The sequence below is a fragment of the Pseudoliparis swirei genome, chromosome 24, assembly GCF_029220125.1.
Source record: "Pseudoliparis swirei isolate HS2019 ecotype Mariana Trench chromosome 24, NWPU_hadal_v1, whole genome shotgun sequence".
In the NCBI taxonomy this organism is placed as follows: domain Eukaryota; kingdom Metazoa; phylum Chordata; class Actinopteri; order Perciformes; family Liparidae; genus Pseudoliparis; species Pseudoliparis swirei.
In genome coordinates, this window is record NC_079411.1 from 20,025,887 (window position 1) to 20,044,736 (window position 18,850).

Below are 18,850 nucleotides of genomic sequence, written 5' to 3' on the forward strand. Positions count from 1 at the left end.
CGGGGTATTCCAGAGTGTCTTGTGAGCTTGAGTGAGGCCAGTCGGAGTCATGTAGAGGCCCGAGATATAATGGTGATGATGTCATGAGAAAACACTACTTTGTCTTCCTGTCAACGCCCCCCACAGGGACCTCTCCCCTAAAAGTCACATGGCTTGCTGAGCAACAAGAACTCCAAAGATTAGATTAAAAGTCATCAGACTCTCTTCCCTCTATTGACCTGATGTTGGTTGCACTGTTCACGCAGACCTGAGACGTCGGCCCTGACGCTGCAACTGTGTAACTTTCATTCAGCAAGAACAGATGGTGTCATGAGTAAATCAATACAGAGGTCAGGATTATATATTAAGATAATCCATTCATCTTTGGAAACAGTTCAAATTGCACTTGAATGTTTTAAAAGGACTGCCTTCAATGTCACATTGTGTTTTTGTTTTGAAGTGTCATTTTAAAAATGTTGCAAAAACATAATGTGTCCTTAATTAAATGTTGTCACCACAACATGAAATCAACTATGGATTTATTGCTGCTACGTTATACTTGCTGTTGGCTGTTCATCACAATGGGCTTAAGAAAACATGTGATTAGTTTGACAGTTTAAGATTATCATTTCATTCTAGCAAAGACAGCTTTCTTTATTCGATGAGTAAGTGCCAGCTCATCAAGACGCCTGATCCCAGAGGCCATTAATACTCAAACTGTATCGCAAAGTCAACACGTTTGTTAGCTGAAAGATTACCGCTGATTGGCATGTTGCTGCGTTAGTGACTTGGTGAGCCAACTCAGGGAAATACTCCTCTTTTCTGAATTTCAGTACAGCTGTGCGACTGAACAAACACATTCTAGCCGTAACATTCAAGATTTAATTTTAGTTTTCTAAAATGAATTCAGTAGCTCAACAACAGCATGAAAAAAAAGCCTGTCTGAGTTTTCTCTGAGCAAATGGTTGCAAGGCAACAAGAGCTTGCAGATTAATTTATTTTGAATATGAAGTGTTACAGCAAGTGGGAATTGCAACACAATGATAAACCACTTTATGTCACAATGAATGAATGAATGAATATATACTTTATTAATCCCCAAGGGGAAATTAGTTCTCTGCATTGAACCCATCCTTAGTTATTAAGGAGCAGTGGGCTGCAGTGATGCGCCCGGGAAGCAACTGGGGGTTCAGTGCCTTGCTCAAGGACACTTCGACTTGCAACTAATGGGGAGAGCCGGGATCGAACTAACAACCTTGGGGTTGCAGGACGACCCCCTTACCCCACTGAGCTACAGCCGCCCCAATGACGGGCCATTAAAACCTGCTTATGGGCAGCATACAAAAAGGATGCATGGAAAAAGATGGTAGTTCTCTAAAACACTGGTTGTGTGGATTCTGCCAGCAACAAGCCAGGAGATACATGATCTATATCCAAGAAGGTAGAGGTGGATGGAAGATCTGATCATTTAACCACGAGGCGCAGCAGAGCACACTTCCGAAATGGTCCAATCCTGTGATTGTGTGACCTGATTTGATTCAGAGCGTCTCAAAAAAATTGTACATGAACACAATTCATGAAAGAAAAATCACATTTATCACAGAAATGCTCACCATGCTCATGTCGCCACTCAAGGCCATGACATGTGACGAAGGGTCACAAGTAATCATTGCTTCATTTCAATGGGGTCGCTAGCCGAAAGGTTTAGGAACCACTGTTCTAAGACAGGCTGTGAATCCTTCAACTCATTTTGTGCATGTTTCGTCCCAGACGGGACCGTTCTGTCAGAGGTGAAGGTTTCCTGGACCGAAAGTGCTGAATTGTCCTCCTTTGGGGTAAAATGATGGAAAGTTATCTGAGTGATGACACAGCTGAATGGCTCATCAGGGACAACATGGGTTTCCTGGCTTTGAGCAGGAACTTCCTGCAGTCAAGCACAGCAACAAAGGGGATTGGCCTCACGCGCACACACGCAAGTACACACACGCAAGTACACACACGCTAAAGCTACACCTGATCCTTCAGGATCTCTCAAGCTATGACGTCAACTGCTACCTCGTGCATGACAAGCACACGTGCAAACACAATCCATCGTTAGCCATCACCTCTTTCCCCCTCCTCTTTACATTGGCATCCCTATCTGAGTCAGACACAACACCATGCCACTCAGAGCGCTAGTGTCTTCTTTATCAGCCTCGCTGCAGACACAGTGGAAAGATGTGATCCAGTCATTGTGATACCTCTTATTTCCATTCACCAATCTGCCAGCACCGCTTCTGAACTAACAACCCCTCCAGACTGTCAAGCGCTGATTGGCCCAAACTGGGGTTGTTATTTCCGTAACATTACTTAATGGTCAGAGGGACTGTTTTGTGGGTTGTGCATGATTGGTAATGATCTTGCCAGCTCCACATGACTCCCATTATGTTGGGTAGTCAGCAAAGATTCCCCCAGGACATAGAACATGTTTAGTGAGAGTGACGGCTGAGAAGTTTGAACCCCATTTTAAGTATTGAATCCAGACCTTTTTAAGGGAAACTTATTGACAATTAGACATGTTCTCACTGTGTGGTAGTGACTGGGATAATTCTGTAAAGCAACACCAGATTGAACTTACACTACATTCTTAACTTTGTAAAACAAAATGTAACGGATAAATAAATAGCTATAAACATACTTAATTATTGTTTTATAAAATAATGGTAGCCAATGCCAGATGGGCCTATAGTCATGATACCCAATCCAGCTATTTGAGTCCAATAGCAGTATCTGTATGAATGCATCTCTCACGTCAAAGGTCTCAGAAACTGGTGACAGAAACGTTTGAGGATGTCTTGCAGCTTTGACATAAACACAGCGGCTCTGCATGTGGTGTTTCTCCCAGCAAGGAGAGTGAAGGAGGGGAGGGGTAAGAGCTGATCTCAGCTCAACAGTGAGCTCATTGTGAGGCTGCGGTACGCTGGGCCTGAGCCAGTGTCTGCCACTGATGGCTAGTGCCTGTATTTGAAGTGCAAACACTCACCTCAGGAACCAGTCCTGCACTCTGATCTAGCCGATACTTGAGTGTCACTTGAGTGTCACAAAAACCTCCAAAACCACAGAGATGTAAATACAGAAAATATCAGCTGAATGTTCATGAAAATAAAGACATATCTCTGAGCACTGTGATGCCGTCTCATTTACACGAGGAACTAGAGCTTTGTCTGTGAAGAAAAATAGGAGCTATATTATTAATGATGATGTTGCTTGGTTACAGATAGTATATTAAGCCATTACCAAAATCATCAAGTACAAGTTGTATGAGTAAATGAACATCCACTATACGATACAATGAAAATAGAAGTAATTCACCAGATGTCCACGGCTTACTTAGTCCTTTATTGTACAGCAAATATTAAGGGTGCAACAGCTCACAAAACTCACTGTTCAGATTGTGTCCTGGGTTTGAGTTATGGATTGGATCAGCAGGGCAAAGAAAGGGCAAATAGAACTTCGAGTTTCCCATATCACATATGTTTTTCTGCAGATAGCGAGAGCTCATTGTCAATAAGCCATATCGGCCAATACGGATAGTTTATGTTGGGTTGTTTGGTTTATAGCAGCTGGTATACAAGACTCCAGACATATTTTTCATCATCCAGTGAGAGGGATTGTTATTTATGAACATGGGTGAACCTGAGTGGCAATCACCAACCTTTTGTTTTTGATTCAGCATCTCTAACATGCCACCACCCCTAAAACCAAAGAACTCACAGCTTCAATTTTGTTTTAGTGTTTTACGAGCGAAAAGGACTATTGGAAATGCACTATTCTACAAAGCCTACTTGTGTTGCATCCTTTATAAATATGCTATAACTGCTGTCATAATCTTTAAAGACCATATCTTTTTTTTAGGATAATCTAAGGATAAATGCAATCCTGCAAAACTAGCCATACATCCAGCTACGATACAATGCTGGTTTAAGGCTTTGATGATAAAATCATTGAAAAAATAAATAAATGCAGAATTACTATGCATTGACAACCTCATATATTGGATTTTCTAACGAAAATAAAGTAGTGGGTTAAGTATACCATGTGGCAATTATAGTATTTGCTTCCAAGCCCACTTTGATGGCTTGGGAGGGGACGGGGGGTTGGCATGAAACATGAAATATCAAGCATTGCTGACTTTGAAGAATTCTGGGTGTCTGGATCGTCCTGGCACAGAACAGCTATCGCATAACATAGAGGGGGCTTGTGATTGGTTATTAGCTGAACGTAACGGTGCAATTATATTTACAGTATGACATGGCGCTAGAGGGGCTTTTACATACCGTTAATAGAAGGCTATGGTCATGTTTGCAGGGGGCATGGGCCAATGCATGTCTCATCTCACTGCATCGTCTAACCAGAAGAAAACCAGAAACTATTGTCTCAAAGGTTGGACTACCCCTTGACACAGAGGTATCTGTACATATGGTTAATAATAGCAACAGCTTCTGGTGTGGGTAGAACTGGAGCTAAGGGATTCAGCCAAGGATTTACAGATGGAAATATATGGAATGGAGATCCAAAGTATTCAGCTTCCTATGTGAGAGGGAAAGCCTGGAAAGAAATCTAATAGGGAGATTAACATTGTCAGAAGCACTGAAAACATGCTTTAGATTTGTATTCAAGGTATTCAAGTTAACTGAAGCTAAGAAACAAATGTGTCATTAATATTTACATTGGGTTAAAAATAAATCAGTGGTGGCTGGTGACGTATAGTGTGGCAGCAAAACAGAAGCGACTGGACTGGAGAAGGAAAATCAAGTGTGAAGGGAAATTAAGACATACTGATAATTATACTGTATATGTAATAAAGACCAGAGTAACAAACGAGACAAAGAAATGTATTAATTAATGACATTAAATAAAATTACACTCCGTCTCGTAATATTTCGTCCTAAAATATTTGTCTGAGACGCTGTCTCCCTTCAAGAAGATGACGTAAAGAAAAAAGCCACCGGGTGAACTATACGAGCCTGCCCTATTAGATTTAACTTTAAGGGGTTATAGTTTTCTTTTTTAATAATAGTTTTACAAAAAAATCAGTTATCGCTCCAGCTGTGCTATTTATGATGCAATTGGGGTGCTCCTTCAGTTACTGACTGAGGGTCCACAACCACATCTGTTCCAGTTGTTAGTCAGAGGGGAGAAAAAGAGTAAAAGAAAACTGAAAACTTCATGGAACAGGAGTCGGCATTCTTCAAACAATTCGCTTAAACTTTACTCAATATCGGTTATACATGAGAAGTGCTTTGTTTATCGTTTATAAAATGGACCTCTGTGAGAGAAAATACTCAATAAGCTGAGATGGATTCAGGTGGACCTGACCTAACACCCTGATTAGACGCCAGGGAGCGGCTCGAGAAGAGGGGTCTTACACCATTTGAACTACAACAAAGACTCCCTTTTTCAAAGCCACACCGTGGGACACTTTTCATTGCTGTTGATGAATGTCCACTTGGAGACCTTCGCAGCTGCTGACATGACTGGACCTTCAACACATGTTTTCATTCAAGTAAACATAAGCATTTCCTGACAACAAATATAAGCTCCTTGGACGTCAGTGAGTTCACCTTAGCTGAGCAGTGAGGGCAATTATGTAAAGTATCTGGACGGCTAATTAATGACAGATGTGCAGTAAGTTCTAGAGGTCGATTGTACACACCCTGTCTTTGTTAGTTCACACCTCATTTAACCTCCCGGAGGAGTACTTACGGGCTTCACAGCGATGCTGAGGTAATTAACAGACCCCTGTGAGGCTGAGACGCCCTTCAGTCCTAAATATGATTTGCCAATCTGTTCAGCTCCAAATGTCATAAATCAGAGGCAACAAATTATTTGTCTCAAGTGTACTTTCTTGTTCAGATACCAACTGACACTGCAAAAGTATCAGTTGCCATCTGTGTGTGAAAGCGCTGATAATAATAGCTGAAATGTAATAAAACATTCTGAGATGACAGGGTGTTGGGCAATATGGTGACATAATTTGTGACCATTTTTGAAGTTTTTCAAAATACTTCGTCCTTTTATACCCAAGTAGATTTACTCAATATTACTCTTTTTGGTCAAATTAGACAACGGCTGCTACTTACGATTATTTTAATTCTTGAATAATCTGTAGATTATTCTTTACAATTTATCAATCAATTGTTCATCCTTTGTTTATTATTAGGTTTTGGCACAAAGTTTCATTGATTTGATCAAAATTGTTGCCGGCTTTCTGACAATTTTCAGCATTATATTTGACCATTTTATGGAAATATTGTATATTTGTAAAATGTTTGTCACGTCTTGATTTTGTAGGTATTTCGCTCGCTGAATGAGCCAGCAAGCCAGTGTTTCATCTATAAAGTGTTGATTGATTTTCACAAAAATGTACTACACCACACCTTGTATATCATTACAGTTATATATAATTACAGACCGTGAAAATGTCACCCATATCTAAAAAATGTGATGATATCTGCCTCCGAGGGGTTTTCCAAAGACATGAGTGACCACTTGGAGAAAATAGGGGGGAAAACCGGAGTGCTAGTCTATACAGCTGGATATTGTAATATCTACCAGGTTCCTGAAATGCTCAGGGCCACAGCTGAACAGCAGCTGGCATTCACTAATCTCCAACCTACAAACCTCATTTTGAATTAACACATTTAATTCTGACACAACCACAATTGAAAATGGGTTGGAGTAGCAGCGTGTTAAAAATGACCAATCAGGCTTGTGTACTCCGACACATCCAGTGAACACATGCAGCCTTTGAAAAGCTTCATTGGTTCAAGAAAAAGGAAAACACACAAACAGGTTCAACACATTACAAGATATGACAGCCCCACTGCGTTTATGTCAATAATATCATTCAATCAACAGAAAGAAAGAAAGAAGAAAACAAGTAATATCTAAGCATTTGGGACAAAAAGGGGGTTATGAAAAAATGACAATCAACTACCAGAAGTGTTTGGTTAAAGTGAGGCAGAGCTATCATCAAGCTACTTGTTGACACGACCAACGCGTCCTTCTGTGTACCGACATGGGGAAAGCAAGGCCGAAAAAGGACTGATGGGACTGTCCAGTTTGTCACCACCCCCACTGGTCGGCCCTCGTAATCACACAAAGGACCTATTGTTGAGCACAATGGGGTCACCCTCTCTGTTCTCACTGGTCTGATTCCAGTCAGTCACTGCTCAGAGAGCCTGGAAGCTCACCAACTACCAGGCAAGGGGTCTTTGAAGACATCATTCTGAGGGACTGCCTTCACTTACAAGATTGCATGTTCCTAAATATATTCAAATTAAATAAATGCGATGACTGCCACCAATGACAGCCGTGTCACGCACAGGGATGGATATGCAAACATGTTGAAAGAGTTAAGACACTCGTATTATTTGTGTGGATTAATAGAGGCAAATGCTTGGAGAAAAAAATAATCCCTGTATGAAAGCCTGGATTGAAGAAAAAATCAGAATAGTGTGGTTTCGTCAATCAAAGACACTTCAACTGCCTAATGTTATAGTTGTTGGAGCCACATGTTTAGCTTTTCTTTAGATACACACATATACGTGTTGGGCTCCTGTTCTGTGCATTCCTAAAATTATCGCGAAATCACAATCTTAATGTGTAAAACAGAAATGTGCCACCAAAACGCTCTGAGGACATTAGCTTCTTGGTCGTCTTAATTACACATCACATCTGAGGAGATGAGACTTTACAGAGTAAACCAATTGGTAGAAATTCATTTGTTATAGAACCAGAAACATTAAAGACACTGTCATACAGACAGTCCAATAAGAATAATCAGTTCCTAATAGAAAGTAGAAAGATACATCCTCGTAAATTGGCTGTAACATTTCCGTGCTATAATGGCGTAGAAGAAAAAAACGAATAGGAAAAATAAGGAGAGTACAGCCTACCTTGCAGCATGCACCTGTACGCAGACTCTGAGATGGCGTAGATGTGAGGGGGCATTTCGTGCCTCTTTCTGCCCCTGTACATCTCAATGATGTTCTCTGAGTAGATGGGCAGGTTTTTGTAGGGATTTATGACCACGCAGAAGAGACCAGAGTATGTCTAGAAGAAGAAAAGAAAACGTGGTTGACTGTTAATTCATCACACAGCAGACCTCACATCATCATCATTATGATACAGTTAATATTTAAAATATGTTTTGCCTTTGGCTGCTTTGATAATACTAAGCTTTAAATAGATACTGAATAACCACGAAAGGGATTTTAAGATCATTTCATTGTGCTGACAATGGAACAACATTTAGAGGGAACAATGCTGAGTGTGGATTTTACTGGACACTGAAGTCCTGTAGAGATTAAAATATAATTATATCATTTCTATTAGTAATTACTATAACAATGGCCCTTCTTTCTATGATACATGTTCCTACAAGCCAAACCAGATTAATAAAATGTCGTCAATTTCTTGTTTACGCCCGATGAACGCCACCTTTTCATGAGTAGGTGCATCATGTCGGTGAGATTTCATCATTAGCAAGGATGTATTTTTGTAGTCAAAGCCAGACATTAGCATTGCACTGATTTAAATAATTTTGTTACCGTATTCAAACTTAAAATTTCAGATGAAGTCATTATTAAGGCAGACAATCTGTACATGACTTGTGCGAAAGGTCTAGATTAAAATTTAGTTCATATAACAGAGGATTCTGAGCACAACTAAATCGGTGAGGGACACAAATTCTCTTAAACCCGTATAAATCACATGACTGTGCAATTTGTGCAGCTCTTAAACAAGATAAACAAAGACAATCAACTTATAACTTATGCATTTATAAACAAATCTGTTCGTGCCATGCCCGTTATGATGTGCAGATTATGAATTCACAGATAATATTTTAAAAAAAAGGTGCATATAATTTTTTTCAATTCTTGCTCCACTCACTGATTTTCCTCATATGTGGCAATTCTCCATCTCTTTTTTGCTATCTTCATACAACTAGTGGCAATTTTACCTCAACATTCTTTGACTGACACTAGGAATCAGATGCAAGGGCTGGTGTTTTAATCCACAAAGGGCTGTAGGTCCCTCAACTGTATGATGCAGACAGATATGCAGTCAGACAGCACAGGGTTAATCCCTGACATGTCTGCTTCTGGGGCAGGCCATTAACTCAAGAGGGTACGCAGTTTACAGTAGATGCCAGATTAAGGCTTTTTGAATCGATGACATCTTGATACATGATGCCGATAAAAACTTTTGGATAAATTGCAGCCATATGTCCAGATCATGAATTAAGATTAGAAGAGTACGTTTCTCCTCCCTCTGCTAACTATACCTTTTTACTGGTACCGAGTTCCTCGTGCTTTTTCTTTTTTTACCCCTCTATGCATTCCTCCATCTTTTGTCACCTTTCTGATTTCTCTGTTTGGCTGGGCTGCAAAGCCAGATTCTTTAAATGATGTTGTCTGCGGCAACCAGTGGGCTGCAGGGGGGCCGCCGGAGCCTGCTAACCCAGTTGTTGAACTGGAACAATGCTGGCATGACCAAAGCATTCTTTGTGAGCAGAGGACATTGTGTGTGTGTGTGTGTGTGTGTGTGTGTGTGTGTGTGTGTGTGTGTGTGAGAAAGACCTCTGACAAAACACATCACAACTGTCACATGGCTGGACGTTCACACCACACATTCACAACACATATATGTAATCTGATGCGATGTTACTGCAATACTCATTCAGTGCTGGGCAATAATTCCACATAATATCGCCATCGCTTAACATGACAGAAGTTGAATGAGTTATTGTAAGTTTAATTATAAATTGGAGGATTTTGTTCTTGAAAAACACAAAAGGATATTCTGGCATTTTGATTACTTCAGTATACTGAATATAGCTGGATATCAACATAATGGTTATTATGATACTAAATGATTCTATAGAGTCACTCAAATAAAGATTTCAATTAAATGCACAACCTGGTGGTACATACAGGGAATCCAGAGTTGCTAACATTGAAACCCTGCAAGATATGCATACATAGGAGTAAAAGACAGGTCTCTCTTGAGTTGGTCGTGTGGTGCTGTAGCCCACGTGTGTATATATATATGTGTGTGTGTGTGTGTGTGTGTCACCAGATGGCCATCAAAAACCCCCTTCCCACTTCTTCCATGTGCACAGATGCTTTCGACACAGCTTTGTGCAGCCCCTCAGAGATTTTTTACCCTGGAATCAGCAGCAGCAACACTATCCTACTGCACTGATCCTTGAGACCAATGCTCACACCTAGCTAACTGGAATCACCTGTAAAAACAAAATTCATGCAGCACAAGATGTACTACAGTGCCCTCGCCACAATAACCCCTTCCCAAGTCCCCTACGGTGGGCACAGCGCCAGGCAGACAGATCAGTGCTCCTGACCCAGCGTGGGCTACAGGCCGTGGGGAGAGGGATGACTCAGCTGGCTGTCCTTGGCGGTGGACCCCAGGGGGTATTTGAGGGATTGATGTGGTTCTGAGGGCAAGGGGTTGGACACTGACACAACCAGGCATAATGAGACACCAGCCAGATAACGTGTTGGGGGTCAGTCCTTCCTCAAAATGCAGAGTTTTCACAAACTTTTTACTATTTGCTGTAAAGTTAATACTACAATCAACTCGCGATGTAACGGATCCACAATCCGGGGGGACCCGGGCTCTGTTCATGAGGGTCAGTGGGGGACCCGGGCTCTGTTCATGAGGGGCAGTGGGGGACCCGGGCTCTGTTCATGAGGGTCAGTGGGGGTCAGTGGGGGACCCGGCCTCTGCTCATGAGGGTCAGTGGGGGACCCGGGCTCTGTTCATAAGGGTCAGTGGGGGACCCGGGCTCTGTTCATGAGGGTCAGTGGGGGACCCGGGCTCTGTTCATGAGGGTCAGTGGTGGCCAGTGGGGGACCCGGGCTCTGCTCATGAGGGTCAGTGGGGGACCCGGGCTCTGTTCATGAGGGTCACGAGGTTCAGTGCTCGCAATACATTTTTACTGACGATTGTTCTTAAAAATATGCGATCAGGACATCGACATTTATGCTTTTCTAGTCACTAATCTCTCATAATGTTACAATGAAAACAACTAATCTGTGTCTAAATTGACAGAAGGAGAGCTGGTTAATGATAACAGCACCGCTAACAACAAAGGTTCCGTTTGGTTTCATTATGGTGCGTCCAAGCTCAGTTCAGTGAAAATGAAGAAATGAGATGACTATAACAAATTAAAAGGATTACATTCAGATTTGTTATGGTTTACACTGACTTTAGAGTGGTTGAAAGGATGTGGTCTGTTTCCGCCAATATGGCTCATCAATGATCGACAATTAGTATCGGCGGCCAAAAAACATGATCTGGGATCTCGAAAAGTTACATTTGCTCCCTTTTTTCTTTTGTGCTGATCCAAACTGTGACCCCATCCGTGACTGATCCGAGATCCGATCTGGACTGTGAGTTTTGTGATCCGTTGCATCACTCCAAGTCAACATTATCTGATGATCGCTGAACTACATTATGAATCTTTGTGCAGGGAATTTTAATGTCCGAGCTCGTCAACAGAGCCTTGAGCCCACAACTCAGAGAAGTGATGGTGGACAGAGGAGAACTCTCACACAGTTGAAAGAGTTCCAAGCCCCCCGGAAATGTCCAAATAAATGTCTGTGAACCAACCGGTGCTTAGCAACAGGGCTTCAGCCTCCCCCCCTCCCCATTTTGACACAACTGGGCTAACTGGGCTTTACCATCATGTCATTGTCTCTAAACACTTCCCAGGGACATTAAGAAATACATTTGCCTCACACAACACATTTTAATTATTTCCAGTAATGCCCAGACGGACTGTGAAGATTCTTACAGCTCTGTATTTGCTCTAAATCTTGAGGTGCACTTAATCTCACTTAACAGCACTTGATTAAAATGATGAACCTGTCATCACTGAGTGCTTACAAGAGGGAACTAACCTATATTCAAACAGCTTTAACAGCTGAGAGGACTCAGTCAACCCGGCAAGCAAGATGACAAAGTGAGAAGAAAAAAAAGAAGACTTCAAATGCTGAATGCAAATAATCGACGAGAAAATTAGTTGGAGACATTGTGTGGCGCCACCACCAAGCAGCATAACTCTACTATTGCGTAACATCATGTTATTATACGAGTTATTGAGTTGGCGTTTTATAAAAGTCTCCACCTCTTCACACGACAAAGAGAAAATCCAGCCAACTGGTAAATGAGTCACAATCAAGTAAAATAATTGTTGTGAGAATTGTTATGGTTTACACTTCAAAGCAGTTGTTTGGGACGACTGGAGCCGTATCGACCAGCTGCGATAATCAAACAGAGAGATATGTATCTGCCAATATGGATAAGCAATCTGCAGTTAGTATCAGCTGCAAAAATAAAAGTGATATGGGAATTCTAAAATGTATATTTGCTCCCTTTTTTCTTTTGTGCTGATCCGATTTGTGATCCGATCCAAACCGTGGGTTTTTATGACTCGTTGAGCCACTGATTATCACCTTTACACCAACTGCCTGCTGTGTGGATGCAAGTAATCAAAGATGTTATGTCAGCGCTGCGCTATGCTGGTGTAACTTAAAAGCTCACACAACCCTCAAAAGAAAGAAACGAAAGCATGCCAGACAGGAATGCAAAAGCAGAAATGACTGACAGAGATCTGCAACTCCAATCTCCTAAAACTCCTTGTTCATTAGCGTCACACTAGGGGACTTTGACCTTAAGGAGAGACGATCATTTAGCAGCTCAGAAATTCACTAAGTATGCAAACTGGATCAGAAGAAAGACATGCGTGTAACCCTGCAGAATAGCACACGTTCAACACATGGATTGGCTGTTATTCAGTCATCAGTGTTCTGGCAGACAAACTGAAAAGAATTCAGTTATTAGCAGATGTTGCTTATCAGTGAACACAAAGAACTCTGATAAGGCGGATTGGTTACAGTGTGACTCAGCACAGGCCTCCTCGGGCTAAGAGATGGGGCAGGGGTCTCCTTAAAAGCACTGAAGAATAAAAAGAAATGCAATTTATACTGAGTTTGTTTTATTGAATAAATACAAATTTAACTTGATGATGACACTCGTGGAGCTTGAGTAGGAAGACGGGAGAATTGTGTTTCAGCAGCAACTTTTGTCAACACATTTACAAAGAGGTTACCTATGATTTATTTATTATGTTACAAAAAATCTGTTGAAAATGATTGTTTAGTTGTGATACAGGTAAATTCAACTTTGTTCTAATACTGCTGCAAACAACATCTGCAGCCTCTTGGCAAAGAGCCATCAGTAGACAGGGAACACATAGCACAGCTCACTGTAGTCGACCTATCTACCCTCCACTACATTGATTATAAAGTGATAAAATGCTATATTCAGGCCTTGCTACAATACAGCAGAGTACAAATGCGGGGTGTAGTCGACTGAATAGACCATGATGTAAATGATCTCAGAAAAAAATTAGAAGTCAATTGTAAAATTTGCATGAATGTCGATAGGAAATTAAGCCAAAAAGCCACATTCACTGGTTTCAGTTTGTTATAAATTAATATTTGCTGGATCAGCACTCTCCGGCAGCTGATTAAAACCGCCTCGACGATTATTGGTAACCATTTATGTGATATTAGTGACAAGAGGTGCCTGTGAATAGCCCAAAGAAAATTAAAATGAATTATTCCCTCAAGACACAGCCTGTTCACTCTGCTGCCGCCTGGCAAGCGTGACAGAAGCTAGCTGTAAGATTTTTTAATATTATTGAATGTAAATATCTTGCTGAGTAGAAAGATGTTCCACTGTTTAAATAATGTAATTTAGCCCAACTCATTTCTGTCTTTGGGACCAGGCCTCTGAGTATGAACCTCTCAGCCCCTGCCTCCTTCCCGGGTCTCAGGTGGCCCACAAGCTCTGTGTCAGGGCTATTCCAGGAATGCATGGCACTAAGTGGGCCATAATCACAGGGGAAATCGGCAGCTTATGTAGGACATGATGGCTTGGTCATTGAAGGAAATGTGTTTTTTTTCCAATTCGAGCATGAAATGCTAAGATATGTAGATAGATTGCTCATTTTAAGACTACGAACATTAGGTGCCATTTTAGACTATATGAATGAAGGAATCCTTGAATTTATTAATGAGTTCTCAAGATGTAAATCAAACCTGACAAAGTATATATATTAGGGCTGTGAAACGATTAACATTTTTAGTCAGGTTAATCACAGGTTTCTGTGGATTAATCATGATTAATCACATATATACATTTATACACAGGGGGCACATAACTTGCTCACCAGTGTGCGCGCCAGCATCGGAGCTAATATATATATATTAGAGATGCACCGATCAGGTTTTTGGTGCAGATCACCGATCACTGAAATTAGTATCTGCCGATCACCGATAATACGATCACTGAAATCAGTATCTGCCGATCCGATAATACCGATCACCGATCACGGTGTCGATTGAAGCATTCTATTTATTGTGTAGCATTATTGCCTAGGACTATGAGGAAATACATATATAAAGCAACTCAAACATTAAAGAAATTACTGATTTCTTTAAACATTTAGGACTTTTACTTTGAAAAATGTCCTAATTGATACATTAAAATTGTTTGATTGCTATTGTAGGGGATTTCAGTTATGTATGGAACACATCTGCATTATTCATTTCCTTGAACTCTTGGGGAAATCTATTTACAGGACTTTTTTTAACATACAAAAGTCTGACTTATTTTTATAAACTCTTCCTTGGTACAGTAAAAATGTTTTAATGTTAGCATAATTTAAGCTAAATCTCAGAACCAATCTACAAAGATACAAAATCAGTTCATTGTTTACTTTTATATGTTAGTGTTTGATTTGTCGACATCTTATTTTGATAAACGGATGTTGTTTCACGTGGTTCTTTCCGCTAACTTTGCAAAACCGGATGTTTTCACGTAAATCCTTCCGCTAACTTTATCAAAACCCTCGCGGTCCCGATCGAATGCGTTTACCGTGAGCATCAGTCTATAGGGGCAGACATGTGAGAGTCGGCTGAGTTGACCCAGAGATTCAACTCGTGGGACGGGGACGCCGCTCGGTGCGTGAGGATCCCCTCGCGGTCCTCTCACTCTGCGGCCCTCGCCGGGCGCATCGTCTCCGTTGCGGTGCGCGGCGATTGAAACGTCTGATAGTTTTCGCAGATGTGACGTCATCTGATCGGCCGTTTTGAGAACGCCGATCAAAACCGATAATGGGAATATCGGCCGATATGGATCGTCGCCGATCAGATCGGTGCATCCCTAATGTATATATATATATTGATCACAAAGTCTGTATTTGTAGAGGGGCTCATAGACAGTTGGTTGGAACTGTTTACATCAACAACAAAAACATTTTCAGACCCTGATTTAGTTTCTTCAATGTGAAAGAAGTTGATTACAAGTTGATAGAGGTAGTTGTTATGAGTAAATAAAAAACACTTACATAGATGAGGCCAGAGTAATAGCGGTCTTTGAGGTTGTGAAGCACAGAGGCTTCGTTCAGGCAGGTGAGTTCGGCCATGTCCTCTACTTTGCTGAACTTTGGCGGGTTCATCTTCTGGATGTCATCCTTGTTGACCACCGCCTTCTTCCCGTTCTCAGCCAGCTCCAACACCACCTCGTCTCCGCGCTCCTCGCGAATACTGGCAGCCTCAAAGCCATTGCGCTCTGATGGGATCCACACCAGCCTCTTGGCCGTCCAGTCGGCCTGTGCTGCCGGGTTGTAGACCATGGCGCGGTCCACAAAGAGGTACCGCTCCGGGTCCTCCTGCCCACTCCGCTGGGACATTTCTGCTGGAACCAGGAGCAGAACACACTACGCCACCTGTAGGAAGTAGAGAAAGTATAATGTGTGTCTGAACAACACAAAAAGAAAATTTAATTCCATGCAGCCACTGTTCACCTTTGTATTGCACAGATGAGACCTAGTTCCAAAAATGTTGAGGTCACAACCAAGATAATGTAAATATATTAAAAGCACAAAGTTGTATTGATATCACAAATAATAATGTAAAAAAATCTTTAAATAAACGAGCAGACGCACACACAGATACACACAAGCAAACAAACAGCGAGACAGAGGGAGAGAGTTTAAATCAATACTAACAGCAGAGGAGCAGAAATTGTTTGTTGCCAGATAAATGCGCTTCTAGTTTCAACAGCCAGGCTGCTCCTCAATAGCTTACATAATACTGTGCTTCCTCTTTCAATGTAAACCCGGCATACATTTAGTGTAAATGCAATTTTATAGTCTGCTATGCTGTGATTCCACTGAAGAAATACGATTTGACTCAAGCGCATCCAGACTTTAATTTGAATCACTGACGTTTAAGGGCCGGTCGCAGTTAAGTTTATCACAGTATATGTAATTTCACAACGGAAATTCTATCAGTTCTTATCACAATGTAATACATTTTCTGGAAAAGCAACAGAGGATCCAATACCCAGCCAGATACAACCAGAGATGGGAAAAGCAGAGTCACATCAATCTAACCGGCAGCAATATCTCTAATAGTTGATATTTATAATATTAATATCATAACATGGTGGCACCAAGACTAACTTTTTGAAAATGTTCAAGTAAGACTGACATCATTTCAACTGCAATCAATAGAGCTCAATGTTGAAGCTGATGGTTAAGTGCTTTAAGGATGATGCAGCTTCTCTCACGGCTGGTGAATGTTGGTTCAAAGGAAACTCAGGTTTCATCTAGAAGTACAAGAACCTTTCAGAAATATATGTGTTCATGTTAAAGTAAGTATATGTATTGTATGAAGAAAAAGAAAAGCTTAGGTGGAAAATACACCAAAACTAGTGTCTCAATCAGCAGGAGAGGGAGCACCTGTTACAATACTCTAATCAGAGAGCCAACGTATGTTTTATTTTCCAAATGGGAGAAAATTGAAGCCAAATATAAATGTAATATGAATTATTTTTATTCTGTCTTTATGTTAGGATTACTTTGCTGTCTTTCTTTTGCTTTAGGGCTTTGGGATGTTTCCAGGATGACTGGTTGGGCCCACACAGACTTGTGCACCTCCATCCCTGTGCATAACCAACCCACATGTACAGTCAGCCTTCTGCAAACGCCAAAGGAAACTGACTGTGTTCTGCAATAATACACGTGAGTGGTATCTATACATATACTGTATATTGAAGATGTTGACATGTTACAGGGGAAATAATTAATTCGAGAAAACAATTGGCAGATTAATATTGAAAATAATTTGAAGATATTGCCTGGGGCTAAAGGAAACAGTGAGGGGACTTTTTTGTTGTTGTTAGACAACAAAAGTAATCAGTAATGGAAATAATCATTATTTAGTCCTACATATAGAAGGTAAAGACTGATCTTGCGAGTGATTTTACTACATCATCTAATCGAAGATATAATTAAACCATCAACTATAAAAGCATATACCTCCATAAACGGAGCTTAAGAAAGAGAGTAACTAAGTATAAGCAGGCACTTGATGTCCCCAACAGCTGATACACAGACGAGTCTGAATGTTGGTCATGACTGGGAAGCACCACTCGAGCTTGCTTCTTATAAACCGGAGACAGACATCAGCTGATGACTGCTCGGAGATATGTAACCTACGATCGAGTCCCATGCTTAAATCAGGCGCTGATTAGACACGAATGTGGGTCGGGTCAGGGGCCGGAGGATCAGTGCCGCCGCATCCCCTCACTCCCGAGTTGTAAAAACCACGACTTCCATCCCTCATGCGGCCCTGACGTGACACCTCCGAGCGGGACATTACGGCAGAGGAGGGGTGTCGACAAAATGTCCAATTATCTGTAAACGTATCTCGTTAGGGACCTGACACACACACAAAAGCGCGCGCGCACACATGAAAAAACGCGCGCGCGCACACACCGGCCGGGCCGAACCGCTGCATAGGCTAGTCAGTGTTAGCTTGCTACCGTTAGCAAAGTTGACGTGCTGTGCCTCGTATCGCACCCGCTCTACATGATGCCTGCGTGGGAAGCGGCAGCTCTGGTGGACCCGCAAACTCAACGGCAGGTCGGACACTGGTGCCTTTTATGTGTGCGAGCGAATAGCAGGTGAACAACAATATATGTATCATCAACGCTCTTATTTCTATGCGAATCATGAGTTGTTGGGTTGAGGCACAACTCCATCATGGGTGTGGGTGTCTCAGAGTCGTGTCTGGGTGGGGATAAGGAGAGCGGACAATGACCACACCGTTTCACGCGGAGCTCCTGGAGGCTATTCCTAAGTCTAAACATGCCTGCATCACAAATGTTAGTTTAATACTATATAGGACTGATAAAAAATGTATATAAATAGCACGTTGGCTTTGCGGGGCCGGTTAACGTGAGCAAAACCGTTAGTCCTCCATCATTCAAAAGTCACGGCACAATATAATCTGCTAGCTAACGATAACGGGTACTGTTGCTAGCCACATGAATCCTCACTACAATAAACGGCCCTGGCACTTCTTTTAGCTTTTTCCTGCTGAACTTACCACACACAGTAGATGACGGGACCCGGTCCAGGAGCCGAGCAGTATCCAGTAGATGAATGTTCTCGTCCACCAATGCCTGCTAAATTAGTCCGTTCGTCCGCTCGCATCAGTGGTCCTCCACCACCATCCAGCACCCTCTCAACCGAACTCTCGCCGGCCACTGAGGTTGAGCTGCACCGCCGCACTCTTTTTCGGGACACACCCACAATTACATCCGAGACGTGATTGGCTCACAGTCTGATGCCGAACCACGATTGGTCCAAAATAATTTCTATCCCAAAACTTTGATAGTTGACGACTGCCTCCCAAAATATCAACACCTGCAGACTGGAGTGATG

At 41.7% G+C, this 18,850-nt stretch overlaps 1 protein-coding gene across 5 annotated transcripts in view; it reads right to left on the reverse strand.

Moving 5' to 3' along the window:
* The window catches only part of LOC130189518 (myosin-10), a 51,862-nt gene extending 33,236 nt beyond the window's left edge, over positions 1-18,626 (reverse strand). For 2 of the 5 annotated variants that reach the window (XM_056408357.1, XM_056408355.1), the window contains exons 1-3: positions 18,513-18,626; positions 15,464-15,844; positions 7,920-8,076 (exon numbers count right to left, since the gene is read on the reverse strand). In XM_056408357.1, the coding sequence (XP_056264332.1) occupies positions 7,920-8,076; positions 15,464-15,808 (502 nt within the window). In that variant the 5' untranslated portion in view covers positions 15,809-15,844; positions 18,513-18,626. Of the gene's footprint in view, positions 1-7,919; positions 8,077-15,463; positions 15,876-18,512 lie in introns of all 5 variants that reach the window. The other 3 variants (XM_056408359.1, XM_056408358.1, XM_056408356.1) reach the window with 2 other exon arrangements.
* Positions 18,627-18,850: the final 224 nt, after the last annotated feature.